Source organism: Monodelphis domestica, chromosome 6 (genome assembly GCF_027887165.1).
Source record: "Monodelphis domestica isolate mMonDom1 chromosome 6, mMonDom1.pri, whole genome shotgun sequence".
In the NCBI taxonomy this organism is placed as follows: Eukaryota; Metazoa; Chordata; class Mammalia; order Didelphimorphia; family Didelphidae; genus Monodelphis; species Monodelphis domestica.
Genome location: NC_077232.1, coordinates 300,428,223 through 300,448,367, shown reverse-complemented (window position 1 = coordinate 300,448,367; position 20,145 = coordinate 300,428,223). Strand labels below are relative to the sequence as shown.

At 41.8% G+C, this 20,145-nt stretch overlaps 1 protein-coding gene and 1 long non-coding RNA gene across 6 annotated transcripts in view; one reads left to right on the top strand and one right to left on the bottom strand.

Annotated features, from left to right (window-relative positions):
* The first annotated feature begins 504 nt into the window (after positions 1-504).
* On the top strand, positions 505-18,309 carry LOC103102685 (uncharacterized). The gene is made up of 2 exons (XR_008913061.1): positions 505-1,272; positions 17,627-18,309. It is a non-coding gene; the product is annotated as an uncharacterized LOC103102685 (long non-coding RNA).
* The window catches only part of MYOZ2 (myozenin 2), a 50,142-nt gene continuing 42,774 nt past the window's right edge, over positions 12,778-20,145 (bottom strand). For all 5 annotated transcript variants that reach the window (XM_016422919.2, XM_007495551.3, XM_007495552.3 and 2 more), the window contains one exon: positions 12,778-13,201. In XM_016422919.2, coding sequence (XP_016278405.1) covers positions 12,967-13,201 — 235 coding nt within the window. In that variant the 3' untranslated portion in view covers positions 12,778-12,966. The remainder of the gene's footprint in view (positions 13,202-20,145) is intronic.

Here is a 20,145-nt window from a genome sequence, read left to right as displayed (position 1 = left end):
CTTAGGTGACCAAAGATGGAGGCATCCATGGAAGAGATGGCAGGAACCTGCTTCTGGGAAAAGAAGACATCCTGCAGTTTCTCTGTCTTGAGTGAAGCAGCCTTTTCCATTGGCCGTGTAGATAGGACAGGGTTTGCTTTAAAACCATCAGCTTAGGACTGTTTTTTCTCTCTTTCAGGCAGCATTGGGGGGAAGGAGAGCCTGGTCTCCATGAACTAAATGAAGTGGAGAGAAGGGGCCACCTTTCCCCCTCCACACTTTAGGTTCTGGGCCTTGAGAACCCTATTTGGTCGGCTCTTCTTAGTTCTGGACACAGGTGCTGGGGGAGCTTGAACCATTGTGATCCTGGAGGCAAGATTCCAGACTGGAAGCCTTGAAGAATCAGCTTCTTGGGACATAAACCCAGGATGGTTTCAGACGTAGAACTTGGTGTTAGTGTCGTGTCACTCTATAGGAATATGTGCGGCAGGAGATTCTGTGTGCAATGCTCAGAGTAGTATTTGACTTGTAACCCCAGTTCTCAAGACCCCTCAGTGGTACTATTCCTTCCACTAAAACTGCCTGCCCCCCCTCCCCCACACCTCATAAAACTGCTAGTTTTCCTGACCGATTTTCAAAAACCTTGAGAAGAGTTTGTCTGTACACTGGGAAGAAAGCCCATCCGGAAGATAAGTTGAAGGAGGGAAAGTACAGGGAGTTTCAAAAGTATCCTTATGGTCGCACGCAGCCTGATAGTCATGGGTTTTCTGGATCAGGGGGGTCTTGAGGGGTGCATAATGTCGACAAGACTGTGAACGTCACAACTCTCCTCTTCTATGGGATTGGACAGCAGGGAGGAGGAGAATCTTGCGTCTGGATTATTATAAAAGTCTGTGATTGTACTTAGAAGAAGAGAGGACATTTTTGCCCCAGGCAAGTGACTTGTGGGGGCAGAATCCCTTTTCCTTTCCCTCCCCCTTCTCCTCCTCCCTGCTGTCTGCTGTTTTCTCTGAATAAAGCTGCTTTCTCTGCTAGCTTCTTATCAAGTCCTCTGTCTGTTCATTAGAGTGATTTCTGGGGGCACGAGCCTTCCCAAAATTCCACTCCATACAGATGGGGGCATGCCCAGGATTCTAGGATGCTAGGAGTGCCTCAGTTTACCCATCTGGACAAATCTGAGTCCTTCTGTATGCTTCTAAAAAGCCCCTTCGATCAAGAGAGCAGATAGGGAATGACCGATGCAAGAGAAGAGACCAGAGCCAACACTTCTAACGTGGACACCATTGATTTTGCGTGAGTATGAGCTGTGAACCTAGCGGGGAGGTGTCATGTCTCTCTAAGCTTGTGTGTGAATGGACACAGTTTGAATAGCTGCCTGGCAGAGTCCAGGGGACTCTTTAAGGCCAAGCAAAGGGAGTGGGAATCCTTATTACCACGGTTTTGTATCTCCACGAGATACAGCTAAGAACAGGACGAAGAGCTTGTATGTGTGTGTATAGCTTCAGAGAGATGGAAAAGGGAGAAAGGGAATTTCTAATTTGGGAAGTCCGAAGATGGAAGTGGAATGATAAGGCTAGGTGGGATAAGGGAATAAGCCGGGCTTCCAAAGAGGAAAATCCTTCAGCAAGTATGATTAGGGAGTCTGAGCTGGAGACCTTGTCAGAGGCCTGTGTATGGTCATGTTGAGGAGCAGTTTTCAGGGAGGGAAAGTGAAGTGGCCCCCAGTTTATAGGGAGCCAACAACTGAAAAGTAAAAGCCCCCTTTGAAGATAAGCAGGGAGAGAAATGGCCAGAGATAGGGCAGTCTCAGGCAGATTGCCACATTAAGCTGTGCCTGAAAAAAAAAAGAAAAAAGCAAGATTAGAAAATTTTTTTGGTTAAACCTTACCTTCCACCTTGGAGTCAATACTGTGTATTGGTTCTAAGGCAGAAGAGCTGTAAGGGCTAGGCAATGGGGGTCAAGTGACTTGCCCAGGGTCACACAGCTAGGAAGTGTCTGAGACCTGATATGAACCCAGGACCTTCCGTCTCTAGGCCTGGCTCTCAATGCACTGAGCTACCCAGCTGCCCCCCAAATTAGAAATTTCAAGAAAAAAACATGGTGCAGAAAGCATCAGCCCAGAGGAAAAAAAAATGCACAATAGAGGACGTGGATCCATACAAGAGGGAAGTGAACCCAATTCCTAGGGAGAGTCCTTTAGGAGCTAAATTGAAAGCTTGGAAAAATTCCCCTAGATATATATGAACACTTTGACCCAGGAACGTTCATAGATTGGCACACAGACCCACACCTTGTGGCTAAAATTGGATCTAATGATTATATAGTTTGTGAGATCCTAAATAAGACTGTTAACAGGAGAAAATTTAAAAATGATAGGGAAATAGCATATGCTGCATTATGGCAGCCAGATACAGAAACTTTGGTAACGAGAGAAAGAGGAGGAAAATAGAGCAGTGGGATCTACAGTTTTACCACCTGCTCTTCCTGTGCCTCCTGTGCCAGCACCAGCACCCCAAATAGAACCAGAGCCTCCTGAGGCACCTATAGTTCCATCAGCTCCCCCACTGCCAAAACTCTAAGCAGCAGCAGAGGCAGCAGCTATTCCTCTGCCAGACCTCCGTGAACAGGTGAACAGAGAAGTTACGAGGTTACTAGAAGACCAGATGACTTCCCCTTTTGGGGGATTTATTAAGCAGTATCCACTCAGAAGTGCCAGTAGGACAGGGGCTAGAATGTGTTAGCTCCCCTCGCAGCGCCTCTGAGGTTCAGAAGAGCCATGGCAGTTCTGTTAGAAGATCCTGTGGGTGTTGCTGATCAAGTTGATCAATTTTTAGGGCCAAATTTATATTCATGGCCAGAGACGATGGCCATTCCGAAGCAATTATTCACTGAGGAAGAAAGAGGGCAGATTAAAAGAGCAGCTAGGAGAGCATGAGACCATCAGCAACCAGAAGAGGAAGGAAATGCCAATGGCAGGGCAAAATGCTCTATAAGAGATCCCCACCCAGACAACAATAAGCCCACCCATCAAACGAATATGAGAGATCTTAGAAAGATGACTACCCAAGGGATATGGACAGCAGTACCTCAAAGTCAGAATATGCATAAGATTTCTGAGACCAAACAGAAAAGATGAGTCTCCAACTGAGTTTATATATATAGATTAAGAGAGGCATTTAGTAAGTATTCTGGAGTAGACTTGACTGAGCCTGCTGGACAAAATCTCTTAAAGAGCTACTTGGTCACTAATTCATGGCCAGATATATAGAAGAAACCTAATAAGATGGAAGAATGGATAATGAAACCTCTTGAAGAATTACTCCAGCAAGCCCAGCTGGTATATGTCAGGAGAGAAGAAGAGGAAGCCAAAACCTTCATTAGGGCCATCAGAGAGGTGACACAGAACAAATATGCCAGATTGAGAAAGAAAGAGAAAGAAGAAGGGACAAGAAAGTCCCCAGAGAAAGTAGGAGCTCCCTTAATATGTTACAACTGTGGCGAGGAGGGGCATATTAAAAGGGGATGCCCTAAACAAGAGAGAGAGTGCAAGACATAGTTTGCTCAGAAGCAGAGAGAGAGGATGAGCAGGAACACCCCTCAAGAACAGAACACTCCAGTCCCTCAGGAGAATATTGTTCTGAGCATAAGAACAGATGTGCCTCAGAACCAGAACCTGAATGAGGTTTATGAAGTCAAACAGGAGATAGAGGAAATCACGGATTCTTTGAACTCTGGCCTAGATGTAACCACGTATCCCTGGCTAAATAGCAAGAGAAAACTCCAGGAAATGGAAGATGGGGTGAATAATCCATTAAAGGAGCTCTTCCAGGAAGTACAGGTTAAGAATGGACAGACTCCTAGGAAGGAAGGATGGAATAATTAATTTGGAAGGCCTCCAGAATAGACCACTCAAAAGAGAATTGTTACAAACTACAGAGAGAGCAGTAGATTCTCCCTCTCACAGAGACTCAAGGATGTTGAAGTATGAGGTCATATTGTTAGAGAAAGCTGACCTAGTTCTGATATCAGATTTGAACCCTGCAAAGTTTCCATGGGGAATTTGGAAAGAAAATCATAATGAGCAAAAGGAAACAGAGATGGAAGTGATAGATTATCAGACTAAAGTGAGGAAGAATTTGCAAGAGTCTCCCCTGCCTGGAAAGTGAACGTATTTGTAGATGGATCCTCAAGAATCTTAGATGGAAAAGGAAGGCAAGTCTATGCTGTAACTGAGGAAAGCAAAGAGGATCTAATGGAGAGAAGCCACCCTCCAGAGGCCTGGTCAGTCCAAACCTGTGAATTACATGCATTCAACTAGGCTTTGAAATTCTAGAAGAGAGAGGCCTGATTTCCAACAAAGGGAAAGAATTCATTTATGTGGAATTACTAAATCAAGTGCTAATGGATTTACTGAAGCCAGAACAGCTGGCTGGAGTTAGCCAATCCACTGCTCAGACAGTAACCAGAATTTTACTTGAGCACCTTGTGCCAAGATATGGCCTCATCAAGATTATTGATTCTGAGAATGGGATTCATTTTACATCCAAGATGTTGGTAGGATTAGCAAAAGCAATTTGCATGTCTCATGGTACCCCACCTTCTTGGGGAAGGTGGGGAGAATGGATCCCAAGATGATAGTGGAAACTCAGTTACCATGGACCAAATGTCTTCCTTTGGCCTTACTGAAGACGAGGACAAAGCCTTGAGAGACAAGAAGCTTTCCTCCTATGCCTGAAGACATAATTGTGAGTGAACTGCTGAACGAGGCTATGGAGATTTCTATTCCTGGAATCACTGTTGAAGCATGCTTTCAAAGTTTATGTTAACTGTTTGCTTGTTGTCTGTTTGGGCTGTTTGTGACCCTGTATTGTCATGAGTGCACACAAAAAGGAGAGCTGGGAAAAGAAAACTTGAAGTGATTTTGAGATAAATTTTGTTCCCCCATCATTCTGGAAAATGGGAGAGCAGATAGACCAGAGAATGTGTTTGAGAGATTCAAGAAGAAATGGGAATTTTTGGACCTCTTAAACTTTATGACCATCTAAGTGAAAAAGGAACTTGGCCCTCAACTTTTAATAGAGAACAAATGCAAAAAGATCTGTTCAATATTTTTCCATTTCTCCTTTTTTGGCTGGCCACTGAGGTGGGATAAAAGGGGAGATTAGAACAAAAGAAGGGAGATTTTGATCCCACAATTTGTTTGGATTTTACATAAAAGTAATTTTTGAGATTGATGTAGATGATTTTGGAAAATCATACATGATTCTGAAATGTACCGGTGGGATTGTGCGAAATGACTATAAAGTGATTCAGTGTTGAACATTGTCTTTCAGTTGTATAAGATTCCAGATAAGACTGATTCTGAACTCAATGATAAGAGAATTATTAGTTCTCACTGAGATTTGAAATGAACAATGGTTAGAGATTTGAATGTTTGGACATACCTGAAATGTTTTTTATTTGAGTCAACAGAATTTGAGAATTGATTGAATGTAATTAATAGCCAGCCTGATGCAGAAAGGATTTTTGCTTTAAAGAAGCAGAAAAGAAGCAAACACCTGATAAGTGCTGTGCTGGCTGCTTAATGAATATAAAGGTTTAATAAAATGGGTGTAAAGTGTATAAGGATTTAGTACCAGCTTACAAGAAGAAGATGTGATGCAATATGGAGAAGATTCTGTATGACCTAAAGTTTGGATAGACTGAAGAGAATGTGAAAAGGTTCTTCTAGTATATGTGCTATTGAATTAAGCAACAAATGAAAATGTAATGAACATTGGGGAAGAGTTTTAAATTTTGAAATCTGAAATGAAATATGTATTAAGAGTTTGGAATATTGCAAAAAGGATTTCTGAATTTGTAAGCATTTGTTGTAACCGATTGGGCTATATGAATTGTCAACAAAATATGTACCTTGGGTAAAAATTTACTGAATGTAAATATGGACTTAAATGTTATCTATTGGCCTGTAGAATGGTGAACATAAAGGATTTATTTAATTTGTACTGTGAAGAAAACTAATATCTGAGGTGAATTGGATAAGACAATATGTAAAGGTATAATATGTAAATTATGTATGTGAATGATGATGCAATTGATAAGAAGAATGATAATCAGGACTCTTCTGAGCCACTAATAGCAGGTGACAGAGTACCTGGTGGAAATTAAATTGAGTAATGGCAAAAGCAAGTAGTAGAAGGTGAGGAAGGTGTACAATAAGCACGTGAAAGGCATAAGGTAGAGGAGACATAATAGAATATGGGGCCTCTTGATCAGAGCCAGAAGGCAGATATGCTGTAGGAACAATGCAAGTAGGTATGTGAAGGGGAAGAATGAATGTGATGCTGCTCGAAACAGAAGTCTTGAGGGGGAAAAGAGTGGATGTCTAGAGACTGAGGAAGTTTAAATGGATAGAGTAAGAGCAGACCATGGCAAGGCAAATACAAATAAGGAATAGAAGAAATACAGAATCATCATTTACTGTTTGAAGAAGTTAAGGAGAAGAACATTTGTTTTAGATGAATTCAAAGTAGGATTTTTAGAAATCATTAGAATAAATAAGCAAGTAAACAGGAAGCCTGTTTGAAATTATGGAAAATGAATGAAATTAGAACACTAAGAGAAAAGGTTTTCTTTCAGCTATGATGAGTAGGATTTTTGTAATTTAAGATAAAGGTTTATGGGAATCACACCTAATATTATGGTGAACTTGGAATTAAAATCTGGCTGTCTGATAGTTGAACCACCATTGGAAGAGAATAAGAAGATACTCGGAGGACAAGTGAAAGTCCTTATAGAAAGTTGAGAGGACAATCTCAGTCTGAACCTGAGGTAGGATCCTTCTGACTTGGTAAGCCACACTGGTTTCTGATGGTCCCTGAGTGAAACAGTTATGGCATGAGTCAGTGATAGCTCTGACATGTACGTGAAGTCAGACAGTGTGGACCTACTCATTTTTTGTCTTTGAAAGAACTGTGAGGACAGCTAAAGATCATTTTCCCTGCCTTTCTTTTGTGACAAATTCTTACGATCAGCACAGGATACAGATTGTAAGATGGAAAGTTTCCATTTTCCAAGTAAGCAAGTTGACTAGTAGAAGTTAGAATTGACTAAGTGATAGCTTTAGACAACTGAAATTCTTTTGATGATCTGTAATTGATATTCCATAGAAATAAGTAGAAGTAGTTTTGAGAAGCTAATCTTTAGACTAAAAATTAATGTCCCAGGAATTTCTGGATCTCCTATAGAACCTGAGGTAGAAGAATTTATTTTATAAAATGTTAGTTTTGCAAAAGAATTTTTCTTAGTAGGAGGACCTCACCCCCAAGATTCTGCAAGCAACCTGGAACAGAAGGAGCAGAGTCCAGATGAAGATGAGTTCTCAAGATGAAGAGTGTTTAATTATGTTTAATCAATGTCATTAGTTGTTGCATATAGGGGAAACTGAGGCAGGTGAGAATTACACAACTCTAAAATTAAAAAGAGGGAGGACGGTGTGGGATGATATTCAGTGTATGGTTCTCAGAATAGTAGTTGGCTTGCAACCCCAATTCTCAAAACCCTTATCCCCCCACTCCCACCCAATAAAACTTCTAGTTTTCCTGACTGATTTTCAAAAATCTTGAGAAGAGTTTTTCTGTACCCTGGGAAGAAAGTCAACTATAAGATAAGCTAAAGGAGGGAAAGTACAGGGAGTTTCAAAAGTACCATCATGATCCTAGCCTGGGAATCCCATGATAGTCATGGGTTTTTCTGGATCATGGGGGTCTTTAGGGGAATGTAATGTTGAAAACCACATGCTTAAAACTATAAACATCACAGCCCTCCATTCTGTGGGATTGGACAGAGCAGAGGAGGAGAATCTTGCATCAGGGTTGTTATCAAAGTCTGTGATTGTTCCTAGAAGAGAAGAGGGCATTTTTGCCCAGAGCAAGCTTCTCATTCTTTATCCTCTGTTTTTTCTTGCTTGAATTCTCTGCAGTAGTTATGCTATTGAACACTCTCTCTCCTGGTTCTCCTATCTGTCCAAATGCTTTCCCGCAGTCTCAGGTTCTGGATCCTCACCCCTATTTTCATTTCTACTATGGATGTCCACCAGTGGTGTGTGTTAGTAAACATTTTACAACTGGATCTCCAGAAAAAGAAATGTATAAATTTCTAATTTTAATCTGCAAGATTAACATTTTCTCCATCACTTTCTTAAATCTAGATGATCCCAAAACAAGTCAAGCCCTGCTGGAAGCAACTGCTAATTTCCTGGGTATAAATGCTCACATTGAAAATTTATCCCTAAGTCCTCAAGAGCTAGTTTGAGGGGAGCAACTGGGTGGCTCTGTGGACTGAGAGTCGGGCCCAGAAACAGGAGGTCCTGGGTTCCAATCTGGCTTTAGACACTTCCCAGCTGTGTGACCCTGGGCAAGTCACTTAACCCCCATTGCCTAGCCCTTACCACTCTATTGCCCTGGAGCCCATACTCAGTATTGGTTCTAAGACAGAAAGTAAGGTTTTTTTTTTTTTTTTTAAAGCTAGTTTGAGCTTTCTCTAGCACACCCTTGGTACCTCAGGGCTTTGATCCTCTTCTCTTTATATTCTCTCCCATGTGGTCCCTTTCTAGATTTCATGGGTTTAAACATTATTTTTATGTAGACGATTCTCAGATGTATATGTCCAGCCCTAGTTGCTTTCCTTTGTTCTAGTCTTGTATCACCAACTGCATATGGGACATCTCAACTCATACATCCTACAGTCGTTTTGAATGTAGCATGTCTAAAACAGAACTCATCACCTTTTCCCCCAGAACCCTCCTCTTTTTCGAACTTCCCTGTTCCCTTCAAGGGCATCACCATTCCTGTCCAGGGCATCATCTTCCTTCCTTCCTCCCAGTCATCCAGGTGTGCCGCTCCAAAGTCATCTGTTCTTCATTCTGTTTCTCCCTCCTCCCAAAGCTAATTCCTTCCAAGGCAAGAAGGAAGCTCCCCGAGGACAAGAACTCATTAATTTTTGTCTTTGTGCTCCTATCCCATAGCAGAGTGCCCAGAACATGTTGTCTAGTCATTCATTCAGGTTTGACTCTTGTCCTCCGCTGTCTCCTAAAGTCTGCCCAAGCTAACATTACCTGAGAAGTCCATCATCGAATGCTGTTTCTCTTAGTGTTTCAATATGGTTTTTTTTGGTAAATATGGGTTCTGGGCCATTTCCTTCTCTAGTGGAGAGTGCCCTGAACATAGCAAGTGCTTACTAATTAAGTATTGATTAAGTATTGTTTTTAGAATCAAATACAAAGTTGTTTGGTCTGGCATTTAAGGCCTCCAGTGGTGTGACTCCAACTTACTTTTCAAGCCTTATTTCATGTTATTGTCTTTCATGTAGTTTAGTCAAAATGAACTTTTAAGTACTCCTAATCTTAATAGTTCTTCTTCTCTCTCCATGCATCCTCTTTGGCAATCTCTCATGGCGATGGTCATTTTCTCCTCACTCCCCCTTCTGAGGATCCTGAGTATCCTTCTAGGCTTAGTTATATTATGAAGTAAGTATTATGTGCCAGGCACTGTGCTAAGTAAGCTCTTAATCGATGTTATCTCCTTTGATCCTCAGAATAACCCTGGGAGTTTAGGTGCTATTATTATCCCCATTTTACAGTTGAGGTAAACAGAGGTTGTGACTTGCCCAGTGTCACAGAGAGAGTAAGCATCTGAGACTGCCTGCAAAGAATGAAGGAACTGACCAGGGGGTATAATTTTATCCAAAGGACTAGGTTTGTTTCTTTATTTGTATTTACTTTTTTCTTTTTTAAATATTTTATTATTTTAAAAATATTTTAAATACTTCAAAAATATTCCATCACACTCCAGCATGGGCAGACACTTGACACTGTCTCTACCACGCTAGCAGGTGAGCAGAAGTCACTGTGACTTCAGTTTGGGGATTCAGGCACGCGAGATCTTTATCTGGGCTATGTCAAGGACACTGACTGTCAGTGGGCCATCCTATGGTCATCATCCTCCTCTCTCTTGTTTTTCTTGATTGGGGGATACCTCAATCTATTTCCAACCAGGCTGTTTAGAGTAGCTAACTAATGACTTTAATGCACTTTGAAAAAAACCAAATCTATTTCTACGTGCTAAGAATGACTAATTCAAAGCCATTCATTAATCCAGGAATGTTTTCCTAGCACAGTCACCAGACCTAAAGAATTGGTGGTGACCAACCCCCACCCAGTTGTATTTTTAGTCCATCCTCCATCATTGCTTTTCCTTTCCTGAGTCTCTGGATTATGTGAATGTATCTGCCAATCTTGTAGAAGCCCCAAGTTCAGAGTCAATGAGTCAGTAAAGGGACAAAATTCCAAATCCAAAGACCTCAAGAAAATATTCCAGTTCTCCTTCCAGACTGGTTGGTTCAGATGACTTGGAGACAAAAGACTGTTGGGATTATTGAGTTGAAAGAATTCACATGATACATATAAGGAAGTAGGTGGTATAGTATAGTGGGAAGAGTATTGGCTCTGGAATCAGAGGACCTGAATTCAAATCCTGACTCTGCCCCTTTATGCAACTTTGGACAAATCACGTAAATTCTTTGGACCTCAGTTTTCTTATCTATAAAATGAAGAGATCAAAATCGATGGCCTTTTGGATCCCTTCCAGCACTCATTTTACATTCTCATGTAAACATTTAGAAACTGATTTCTGTTCATTCCTGTTAATCAGAAATGGATTAACACTGATTTCAGGTGAATTTTAATTCAGTAGTGAAACAAATGTGTACAAGGAACTGGGTTAGATGCTATAGAGAACACACAAGAATGGAATCCCCTTTATAACATACACAACAAGGGGGCATCTGGTTGGTGCTTGAAGACCTCTAAGCTTGGCTCACCCACCCCTCAAGGCAGCCCATTCTGCCTTGGTCCAGTTCTAGTGGTTGAGATTTTCCTGAAAGCCAGCCTAAATTGGCTTTTGCAATTTCCACCCATTGTTCCACCCATTTGGCCTCTGAGGCCAAGCAAAACAAGTTTGATCTGTCTTCTACATAACAGCCTCTCAAATCACTATGGACAGCCTCCCACCCTCGGGATTTGTTTTTTCTTTCATGCTAAACATACCCAATGCAACTGGGTACATTCGTGTTCATGTCCTTTGAGACATGGACCATTACCATTGTGCTTGCCCATCTCTAAATACTCTCTAATTTACAAACATTTTCTTAAATCCCGGTACTCAGAACTGAACAAAATGCTCCATCTGAGGTCTGATGAGGGCAAATTATATCACCTAATTCAGCTTGAGATCCTATTAACTTTAGGGGTTGTTCCATCTCTGTGCTGACTCGGATCCAGATTGCAGTTCATTAAAACTCCAGCTGGGAGTTTTTTGTTTTTTTCCCAGACAAATATTTTCTAATCATGTCACATACATCTCATTCTAGTAATGTTGCGTTTTTTGGACCCAAGAACAAGTCTTTTATCCTGTACTAAATTCAGATCCCTGCTCTATCCCATTCGGGTCCTTTTGGAACTCAGCTCTTTCATCTCCTATGTTAACTATCTCTGGAAGCACAAATGGATGGAGCCAGTGATCTGTGCTTTTGTCCAAGGCGAGGGTTCTGCAAAGACAAGGCCATGCCCAGCTCCCTGAGGTGCTCCACTAGAGACCTCCTGGGTCAAGGTAGGGCTCCAGGTCCAGTGATTTCTCATATCCAGCCCTCAGGAAGGCTTACCTAAGAAGGATGGATTGCTGAGCCTTTCCAGCCCCCTTTATTCGATTCCTAGTTCAGATTTGCCCAGACCTAGAGATGCTTGCTCCCCTCAACAGTCTCCATACACCTTGGGGCAATACAAAATTGCATAATCAAGACTGAAACCGTTACACAATTTCTTTTGTTCCCATGATAGCAGAGATGTTTAGCTTTTAAAAAATCCACAAAACTATTTGAGAGGGCTTACAGTTTGACCTTATGCACGTAGCTAAAATGCTTTGTTGTTGTTTCAGTTGTGTCCCACTCTTCATGGCCCCATTTGGGATTTTCTAGGCAGAGATACTGGAGTGGTTTACAATTTCCATCTCCAGCTCATTTGACACATGAGAGAACTGAGGCAAATGGGGTTAAGTGACTTGTCCAGGGTCACACAGCTAGGGAGTAGCTAGGTGGGATTTGATTCCAAGTTTGATGATCTAGCTATTATCACTTCTTAAAATGATCACCTCTTCAAAACTCAAAAAACCCTATTCAACTTCCTTTCCTTAGACCAAAGGACAGTTTCACACTCACACTCAAATCTCACCAATCTTCTATCTGTTTCCCCAGCTTGCCTCAGCCGTTGATTCACTCTACTAATTTGCTTATTTCTCTAATTGCTCCATTTACTTCTTCTTAATTTGCTTCATCTTGCCAACTCCCTACTCCTGAGTCTATCGGAGTCTACTCCTTCAGCTTCTACTCCCTAATTCCTCCTGGATTCTCCTGAATCCTTTTATTGACCCTTAATTATCACGTATCATTGAGCGATTATTGTTGCTCCTTCTTCCATCCAGGAGGGATGGGGTCTAGATCATCTTCAAATTTTCTTCAAGGTCTTCCGAATTTCTTCTCCATCACTGTCAACATCACTGGTCCAAACCCCTCAAGTCTCTATTCCGTTCGAGTCTTCTCAAACTCTCACTCTCCTTTCAAAAAAACGGGCAGGCAAAATGTCTATATTTACTCTACATCGAGTCATTCTACTCATTCAAAATGGAATGTTGTTGCTATCTGGGCCAGGGACGAGAAACACGAATGACGACACACGATATGAGCAATTTTGCTGATCGGTTTCTTTTATTCGTATTCTATGTGCAAATGAGACAAGCCTCCACATAAGGAATACTGTAGCTTAAGTGGTTATCCATTAGATCTAAGGCACCAAGCGCTCTGTTAAGCCTCCTGGCAAGAAGAGGGGCCTCCATTTCAGCGAGAGGGGATGAGAGCATTAGAGCCTGCGCTGCTCCTCACAGGTCATCTGTTTCGGGTACGGCATTCTCCTCTGTAGGCACCGGGGTGATCACTATGGGAACGTTCTCTGATATCCATCCCTTAGGAGTTCTATTGAAGGACCGCCGGCTGGAGAGAGGATTGGCAAAAGCCATGAATCTGGGATCTGTTAGCAGGAGCAGGTCATAATCTGGAACTTTGAATTTGACCATTTTGGATGCCTTCTCAAATCCTCCAAATGGCATGGCAACTCTGGGCAGAGAGGGAAAAGAAATACAGACAAGTGTAAGTCCTAATCGAGAAGGAAACTGAGCTGAAAAGGACTCAGAGGTCAGAGATCAGCCTCTTCATTTTGCAGATGAGTAAACTGAGGCCCAAGGAGATGACGTCATTTGGCCAACTAGCCACAGAGCTAAGATCTGTGATTCAAATGAACTGGAATATGGTACCATTTCCCAAGGCCAACAGACTCAGGATCTTGCTACTCTCAGAAGTCTCCAGGGGAAACATTACACTTCATAGGAGATGAATATGCTCATGTTATATGAGTTTGTCCAGATTTTTTTTTTTGCTTCATTTAATAATTATTGGGGGCAGCTGGGTGGCTCAGTGGCCCCAGAGGCCTAGAGACAGGAGGTCTTGGGTTCCAATCTGGTGTCAGACACTTTCCTAGCTGTGTGACCCTGGGCAAGTCATTTAACCCCCATTGCCTAACCCTTACCACTCTTCTGCCTATTGGTTCCACAACAGAAGGAAAGGGTTTAAAAAATAAATTAAAAAAAAAGATAGTTATTAACTTGTCTCAAATTCCAATTGAGGACTGACTCTCACTGGAGGACCCACCTCTGGCACTTACTACCTGTATGACTCTGGCCAAAGAACCTTCCCTCCCTGGACCTCAGTTTCCTTATCTGTAAAAGATGGATGCTGGTCTAGAGGCTTCCTAGGGCTCTTTCAGGTACAGATTTATCGCATTTACTCATCTGTTTTATTTCCAAATGCCATTAAAAAAACAAAACAAAACTTTGCTTTCTGTTTGTTTCCAAGGCAGAAGAGCCATAAGGCTTAGGCAGTGGGGGTTAAGGGACTGGCCCAGGGTCACACAGCTAGTCTGAGGTCAGAGTTGAGCTCAGGTCTTCCTACTTGGCCCCAGGGCTCTATCTATTGTACCACTGAATAACTTCTAGAGGCCATCTTGTCTAGCCTCTCATTTGGCAGATTAAGAAACTGAGTCCCTAAGAGGCTGTAACTTGCCTAAAGCCAGACAGATTGTGACTCTATTCATCTTGCTTTGTACCATATGAAATGCAGGCAAACTTCTTGCTGGCTACTAGAGGCATAAAGACCCTGGCTGCCCTCCGAGAGCTTGCACTTGGCCTAGCTGGACGGGGCCCCATGCCCTCAGCATCTGCAGTCTGGGCTCAGGCCCATGGAGTTCTGGGGTCGCTTGCTACAAAGTACTGGCACTGCCTTGCTCTGGGACCTTGGGGAAGGCATGGAGGCTCTTGGAGAGTGTTGTCTTTTTTGTAAAACGAGGATAATTATTACCCTACCAGCACTTTGTAAACGTGAAAGCACTGTAAAACTATGAGAGCTAATTGCTTGAGGAGGAATTTGATCTCCGTGATGGGAGAGGGAAGGCATTCCAGGTAGAAGAAACAGCAAGGGCAAAGGAATGGAGGAAGGAATGAGTGTGGTCTGTTTGTGATAGGAGAAGGGGATGGCCAGCCTTCCTATGGAATATCGTCAGACCATCCGTACACATTGAAAAGGCTCTTTATGGAAGGGAGATCTCGGGAGGCAGCGGTCTCATTTCACAGATGGAGAAACTGAGGACCCCGTATTAGTCTCCTTGTCTCAAGTCTCCCCCTTCTCTAAGAAAACTTATACCTAGAAGGCCTGACCGAAATATCCTGCATCCCTCATTTGCTCCAGAAGCCACCTATTGAGCCAATGCTTCCTTTAACAGAGGAAGAAATGAAGGCCCAGAGGAGTGACTTGCTCAATGCCACAGCATGTGGCTAAGGCAGGAATGAAGCTGAGACATTCATGGCTTCAAGCTCGGAAATCTTTCCAGATCACACTTCCATTCATTATTCAAGAGGTGCTGGAGGACGGGAGAAGACAGCCAGGGGCTCACCCGCCTGGTAGGCTCACATACTGCTAGGCCAAAGAGTCTCGCTGTTCCCCAATGGCTCTGGAAATCAAGGTCAGGGAGTCTGTGGACCTGGAGCAGGAAAAGCCACTGGAGCCTAATCTGGACGGGGACTTGGTTTGTTGTCAGAGGGAACTCCACCTTTCCTTTCTGCAATTTCTAGAGGTTTGCCCAGAGCACTGAAATCTAAGCAGGAAAAGACCTTCAGGGCCTCCCAATATGGAAATTTCATTAAACTTTTTGAAATATAAATTAAAATCTATATTCGATTAATTTTTAAATTAAAATAGATTAGAGAAAGAACGTATATAAATATTCACACACACACACACATTCTCTCTTCTTTCTCTAGGCCTAATTGGCCTCAGATGTGCCATCCCCAAAGATTTTTGATAAAGGGAAAATATTTTTCTCAAGCACTCAACCAGCTTCTGTGCCATCTTCCTCATGGAGATTTCCCCGACTCTCTCTAACCTAAAAGTGATTGTTTTTTAAAATCCTTACTTTTTGTCTTAGAATCAATATTGTAAATTGGCTCCAAGGCAGAAAGAGGAACAGAAAAGGGAAAACAATGGGAGTTAAGTGACTTGCCCAGGGTCACCCAACTAGGAAGTATCTGAGGCCAGATCGGCACCCAGGACCTCTAGGTTTGGCCCTCCATCCACCGAGGCACCTTGCTGCCCCCTGGAAGTGATTTCTGACACGAGCTCAGCATTCTGCCTGCTCAAGTCTTGAATCACAGTTATTTGTATCACAGTTTTATTCAGGTCTTATCTCTCGTGAGAGAAGAGACCTGCCGTCCTCGTGCCCTCGGTATAGTTTATTGCCGTAAGTACACTATAACAGTGAGGGAGAACAGGGCTCTTGGGCGGGCGATGGAGATGGAAGGCAGTTCCCTAGGCAGAATCTCCTGTCACCCTGGCTAGCCAAGGCCCGTGAGCCATGGTCGAGAAATAAACGAGAAGGGCTTCTTGGTGAAGGTGAGCATTGAAAGTGACAAGGAGGCGAACCTTCCCCCAAAGGTGCTCTGCCACGGAGACCACCCAGGGGATTCTGGGACGCAGGCGACCCGTTCCCAGCAGAGCCCCACCTCCGAAGGCCGTGCTTTTATGATGTCAAACAACTGGTCAGTGCAGGGGAAAACCTGTCCAACCAGTCCGATGTCGGGAATTAGACACAGGAGATTTCATTTCTCGTCTGTCATCGAGTAATGTTTAACGAGTAAAAGAGACTCCGTCTCCGTATTGCCGCAAAGGCCGTGGGTCCTGGATGAAGAGCTCTCTCTCTAAGAACTGGAGGTGAAATGGAATCTCTTCCTACATGTGGACATTGAGGAAATGGAGGCTGGAGAGGTACGGTGACTTGTCTAAGACCACACAGGGAGGAAAGAGCAGAGCCCAGATTCAGAGGCTGGTCCGTGCAAATGTCATCCAAATCTAGGGTTCTTCCATGACACCAATAGTTATGAAACTTTGGTTTTAGGACCCCTTCGTGCTCCTTTTCTAAAAGATCCTTACCTTCTCTTAGTATCAATTCTAAGAAAGAAGAGTGGCAAATGGGCAATTGGGGTTATGTGAATTGACTAGGGACACACAGCTAGGAAATATCTGAGGGCAGATTTGAACCCAGGTCCTCCTGACTCCAGACCTGTGCTACCTAGTTGTCCTGGATCACTTTATAATCTTAAAAATGATTGAGGATCCTCTGGCTAGCTTTCGTGTATGTGGGTTATAGCCATTCATATTTGCTATTTTAGAAATGAAAATTGATGCATCAAAATATTTATTAATTCTCTTATATAATAATCCTTAGATATATAAATATAACTATAGATATAGATATATAACTCTCTCTCTATATATATATAAATCCTTAGAAGTAATAATAAAATAATAAACACGTCAAAAGAAGTGGCATAACTTTTATGGAAAATAACTATATTTTCCAAAACAAAAAAAAGTGAAAAGATGAGCATTGTTTTACTTATTTTTTCTTCTTTTTTTTTTGTAAATAACTTCTGCCTGGCTGAATAGAAGACAGCTGGATTCTCACAGCTGCTTCTGTATTCAATTTGTTGCTGTGGCATTTTGGTTGAAGTACAAAGTAACCCGAAAGTCTCCGTGAAGTGTTAAGTTGCCAAATTAAGGAGGGAGGGGAAGGATATCTAGACATAAAAATGAAAAAACAAAACAAAACAAAACATAAGCACCCTGGGTCAGAAGAAAATCTAGCCCCACCCAGATATGTAGCTGGAAAAGGAAGGAATATTTTAAAAGGCAAATGACATCTTTGTAGGATTATGAAAATAGTTGTGACCTCTTGGAACCCCCAAAAGGGTTTGGAGGACCCCCGGGTACCCATAAACTATATATTTGGAGAACATCTGAATTATACCATGACTCCCCTTTTAGAGACCTGCCAAATCTCTCTGACAACTGCCTTCTGTAAAGGAGGGAACTGAAGTATTTCTGTCTTTTAGCAGAGTTCACTCCACTGATCTCATTGGTCATTTTTTTTTCCAGAAACTGAGGCATCACTTATTGGAGATGGTCACAAAATGATCTGCCAGGATTCCTTCCTTGCTGCTCCATGTCAGGGTATTTTGACATGCTTGAACTGGCTGGCCCTTATTTTTACAATCCAGAAGTGAGCACGGGCTTAGCAGCAAACACATGCCTGATACCCACCGTCAGAGTGAGAGAACGAGCCTGCTTGGGGTGTTGGCTAAGGTTTCACCAAAGAATCGAGTTCTAGCTGAAGTTCATAGCACTGCAATTTCCACCAAAGGCCTTGGTTGCAAGAACTTTTTGCTCCCTCATTTAACAACTTCATCCCTGACTCCTTGGAGTGGATATCTGGTCTTGGACTTCATTCGACTGAGTTTTAGACTTATCTGTGGATGGCAGTGGATCGGTAGTCACAGAACTCTGGGGAAACCCTGGCTCTGTTGATTCACTCCCTGATTCTGGGCTTCAATTTCCTGATGTGAATATGTGGGTCTTGTATTAAACCAGGAGTTCTTTACCTTTCTTTGTGGTATGGACCTCCTTGGGCACTTTGGTCAAGTTTAGGAAGACCCCTTCTCAGAATCATGGTTTTAAATGTACAAAACGAAATCCCTGGGATTCCAAGGAATTCTATTGAAATATGGTGTCAAAATAAATGGTTGTTTAAAAAAAAAAAGGCATGGACCCTAGATTAAGAATTCTTGGACTTGCCTTAAGTTTCTTCTTTAAGCTTGATACCCTCTGAAATAAGAACTTCAGTTTCACTCAGATAAGCAGGTACAAAATGATTTCTTGTTTACTGTGGTTAACTGACATTTGAGCAACATAATTTATATTGGAAGAATTAAGAATGCTGGGGATTCCATTTAGATCCACATTGTATACTTTATACTAAGATAAGCTCCTAAAGGGTAGATATAAAAGGTCAGAACACACACAAATGGGAGAAAATGGAAAACAATCCTATCAGATCTGTGGATAGGAGAAAAGTTTAATGACCAAACAAGGACTAGAGAGGGTAACAGAAAATAAAATGTATAATTTTGTTACATAAAATTAAAAAGTTTGTAATATTTATTTGGAAAGGAAATGGGGGATTAGAAAAATGGGGAATAAATGGGAGGTTTGTTCTAGCACATACAAATGGAAGATGATATTTGCAAAGTGTTTATAAACCTCGAAGCATATTTAAATGTTAGCTATTATTGTGCTTTTAATTTTTTACCAGTATTCTCTTTTGTCAAGTTGCCCATTAATTGTTATACATTGAAGACAAGACTGTCCATTTCTACCATACTATATATACAGTATGCAACATGTTAGGGCAGCTAGGTGGCACAATAGATAGAGCACCTTTGAATCAGAAAGACCTGAGTACAAATTCAGCCTTAGGCATTTTTTAGCTATGTGGCCTTGGGCAAGTCACTTAACCAATTTGCCTCAGTTTCCTCATCTATAAAATGAACTGGAGAAGAAAATGGCAAAACCATTTCAGAATCTTTGCTGATAAAACCCCAAATGTGGTCAAGAAAAATCAGACAACTGAGACCATTGAATAACAACAATAAAATATAACCTTTTATAAAATGGATGAGATTTTAGAAAAATACTGTGGTTTAACCCAATAATTAGAAATTTTTTGGGAAAGCTTGTTAGAAAAAAAAACCTGTATGGGATGCTCCCCCCGCCCCATTCTTTCTTCTCATATGTGGATCAAATTAGCCAATCAAGAAGCATTTATTAAGCACCTACTATGTGCCAGACCCTGTACTAAGCACCAAGGATACAAAGAAAGACAAAAATGCAGTCCCTGCCTTTAAGGAGTTCATATTCAATAGGGAAAGTCAACACACAAACAACAATGTGCCACCAAGATCTCTCTCTATATATATTGGAGGTTGTCTCAGGAAAACGGTATAGGGAAAGGCAGAAGAAACTTGCAGAAGGTGAGATTTAGCTGAAACAAAGGAAGCCACAGAGGCTGGGGAAGCCCAAGGCATAGGGAACGTCCAATGAAAAAGGAGTCAAGAGATGTATGAGGCCAGTGAGAAGGCCAGAATCCCAGGATCACAGAATATGAAAAGGTTAGGTTACAGGAGTATGAGTAGGTAACTAGAAGCCTTCCCAATAAGATCAGGAGTAAAACAAGGATGCCCATGATCACCTCTATTATTTAACATTGTACTAGAAACACTAACAATTAGCGATTAGAGATGAAGAAATTGAAGGTATTAAAATAGGCAATGAGGAGACCAAGCTATCACTCTTTGTGGATGATATATGATGGTCTAGTAGAGAATCCTAGAAAGTCAACCAAAAAGCAAGTCGAAATAATCAACAACTTTAGCAAAGTTGCAGGATACAAAATAAACACACATAAGTCATCAGCATTTCTATATATTTCCAACAAATCTGAGTAGCAAGAATTAGAAAGAGAAATTCCATTTAAAATCACCCTAGACAATATAAAATACTTAGGAATCTATCTGCTGAGACCAACACAGGAACTATATGAGCACAACTACAAAACACTT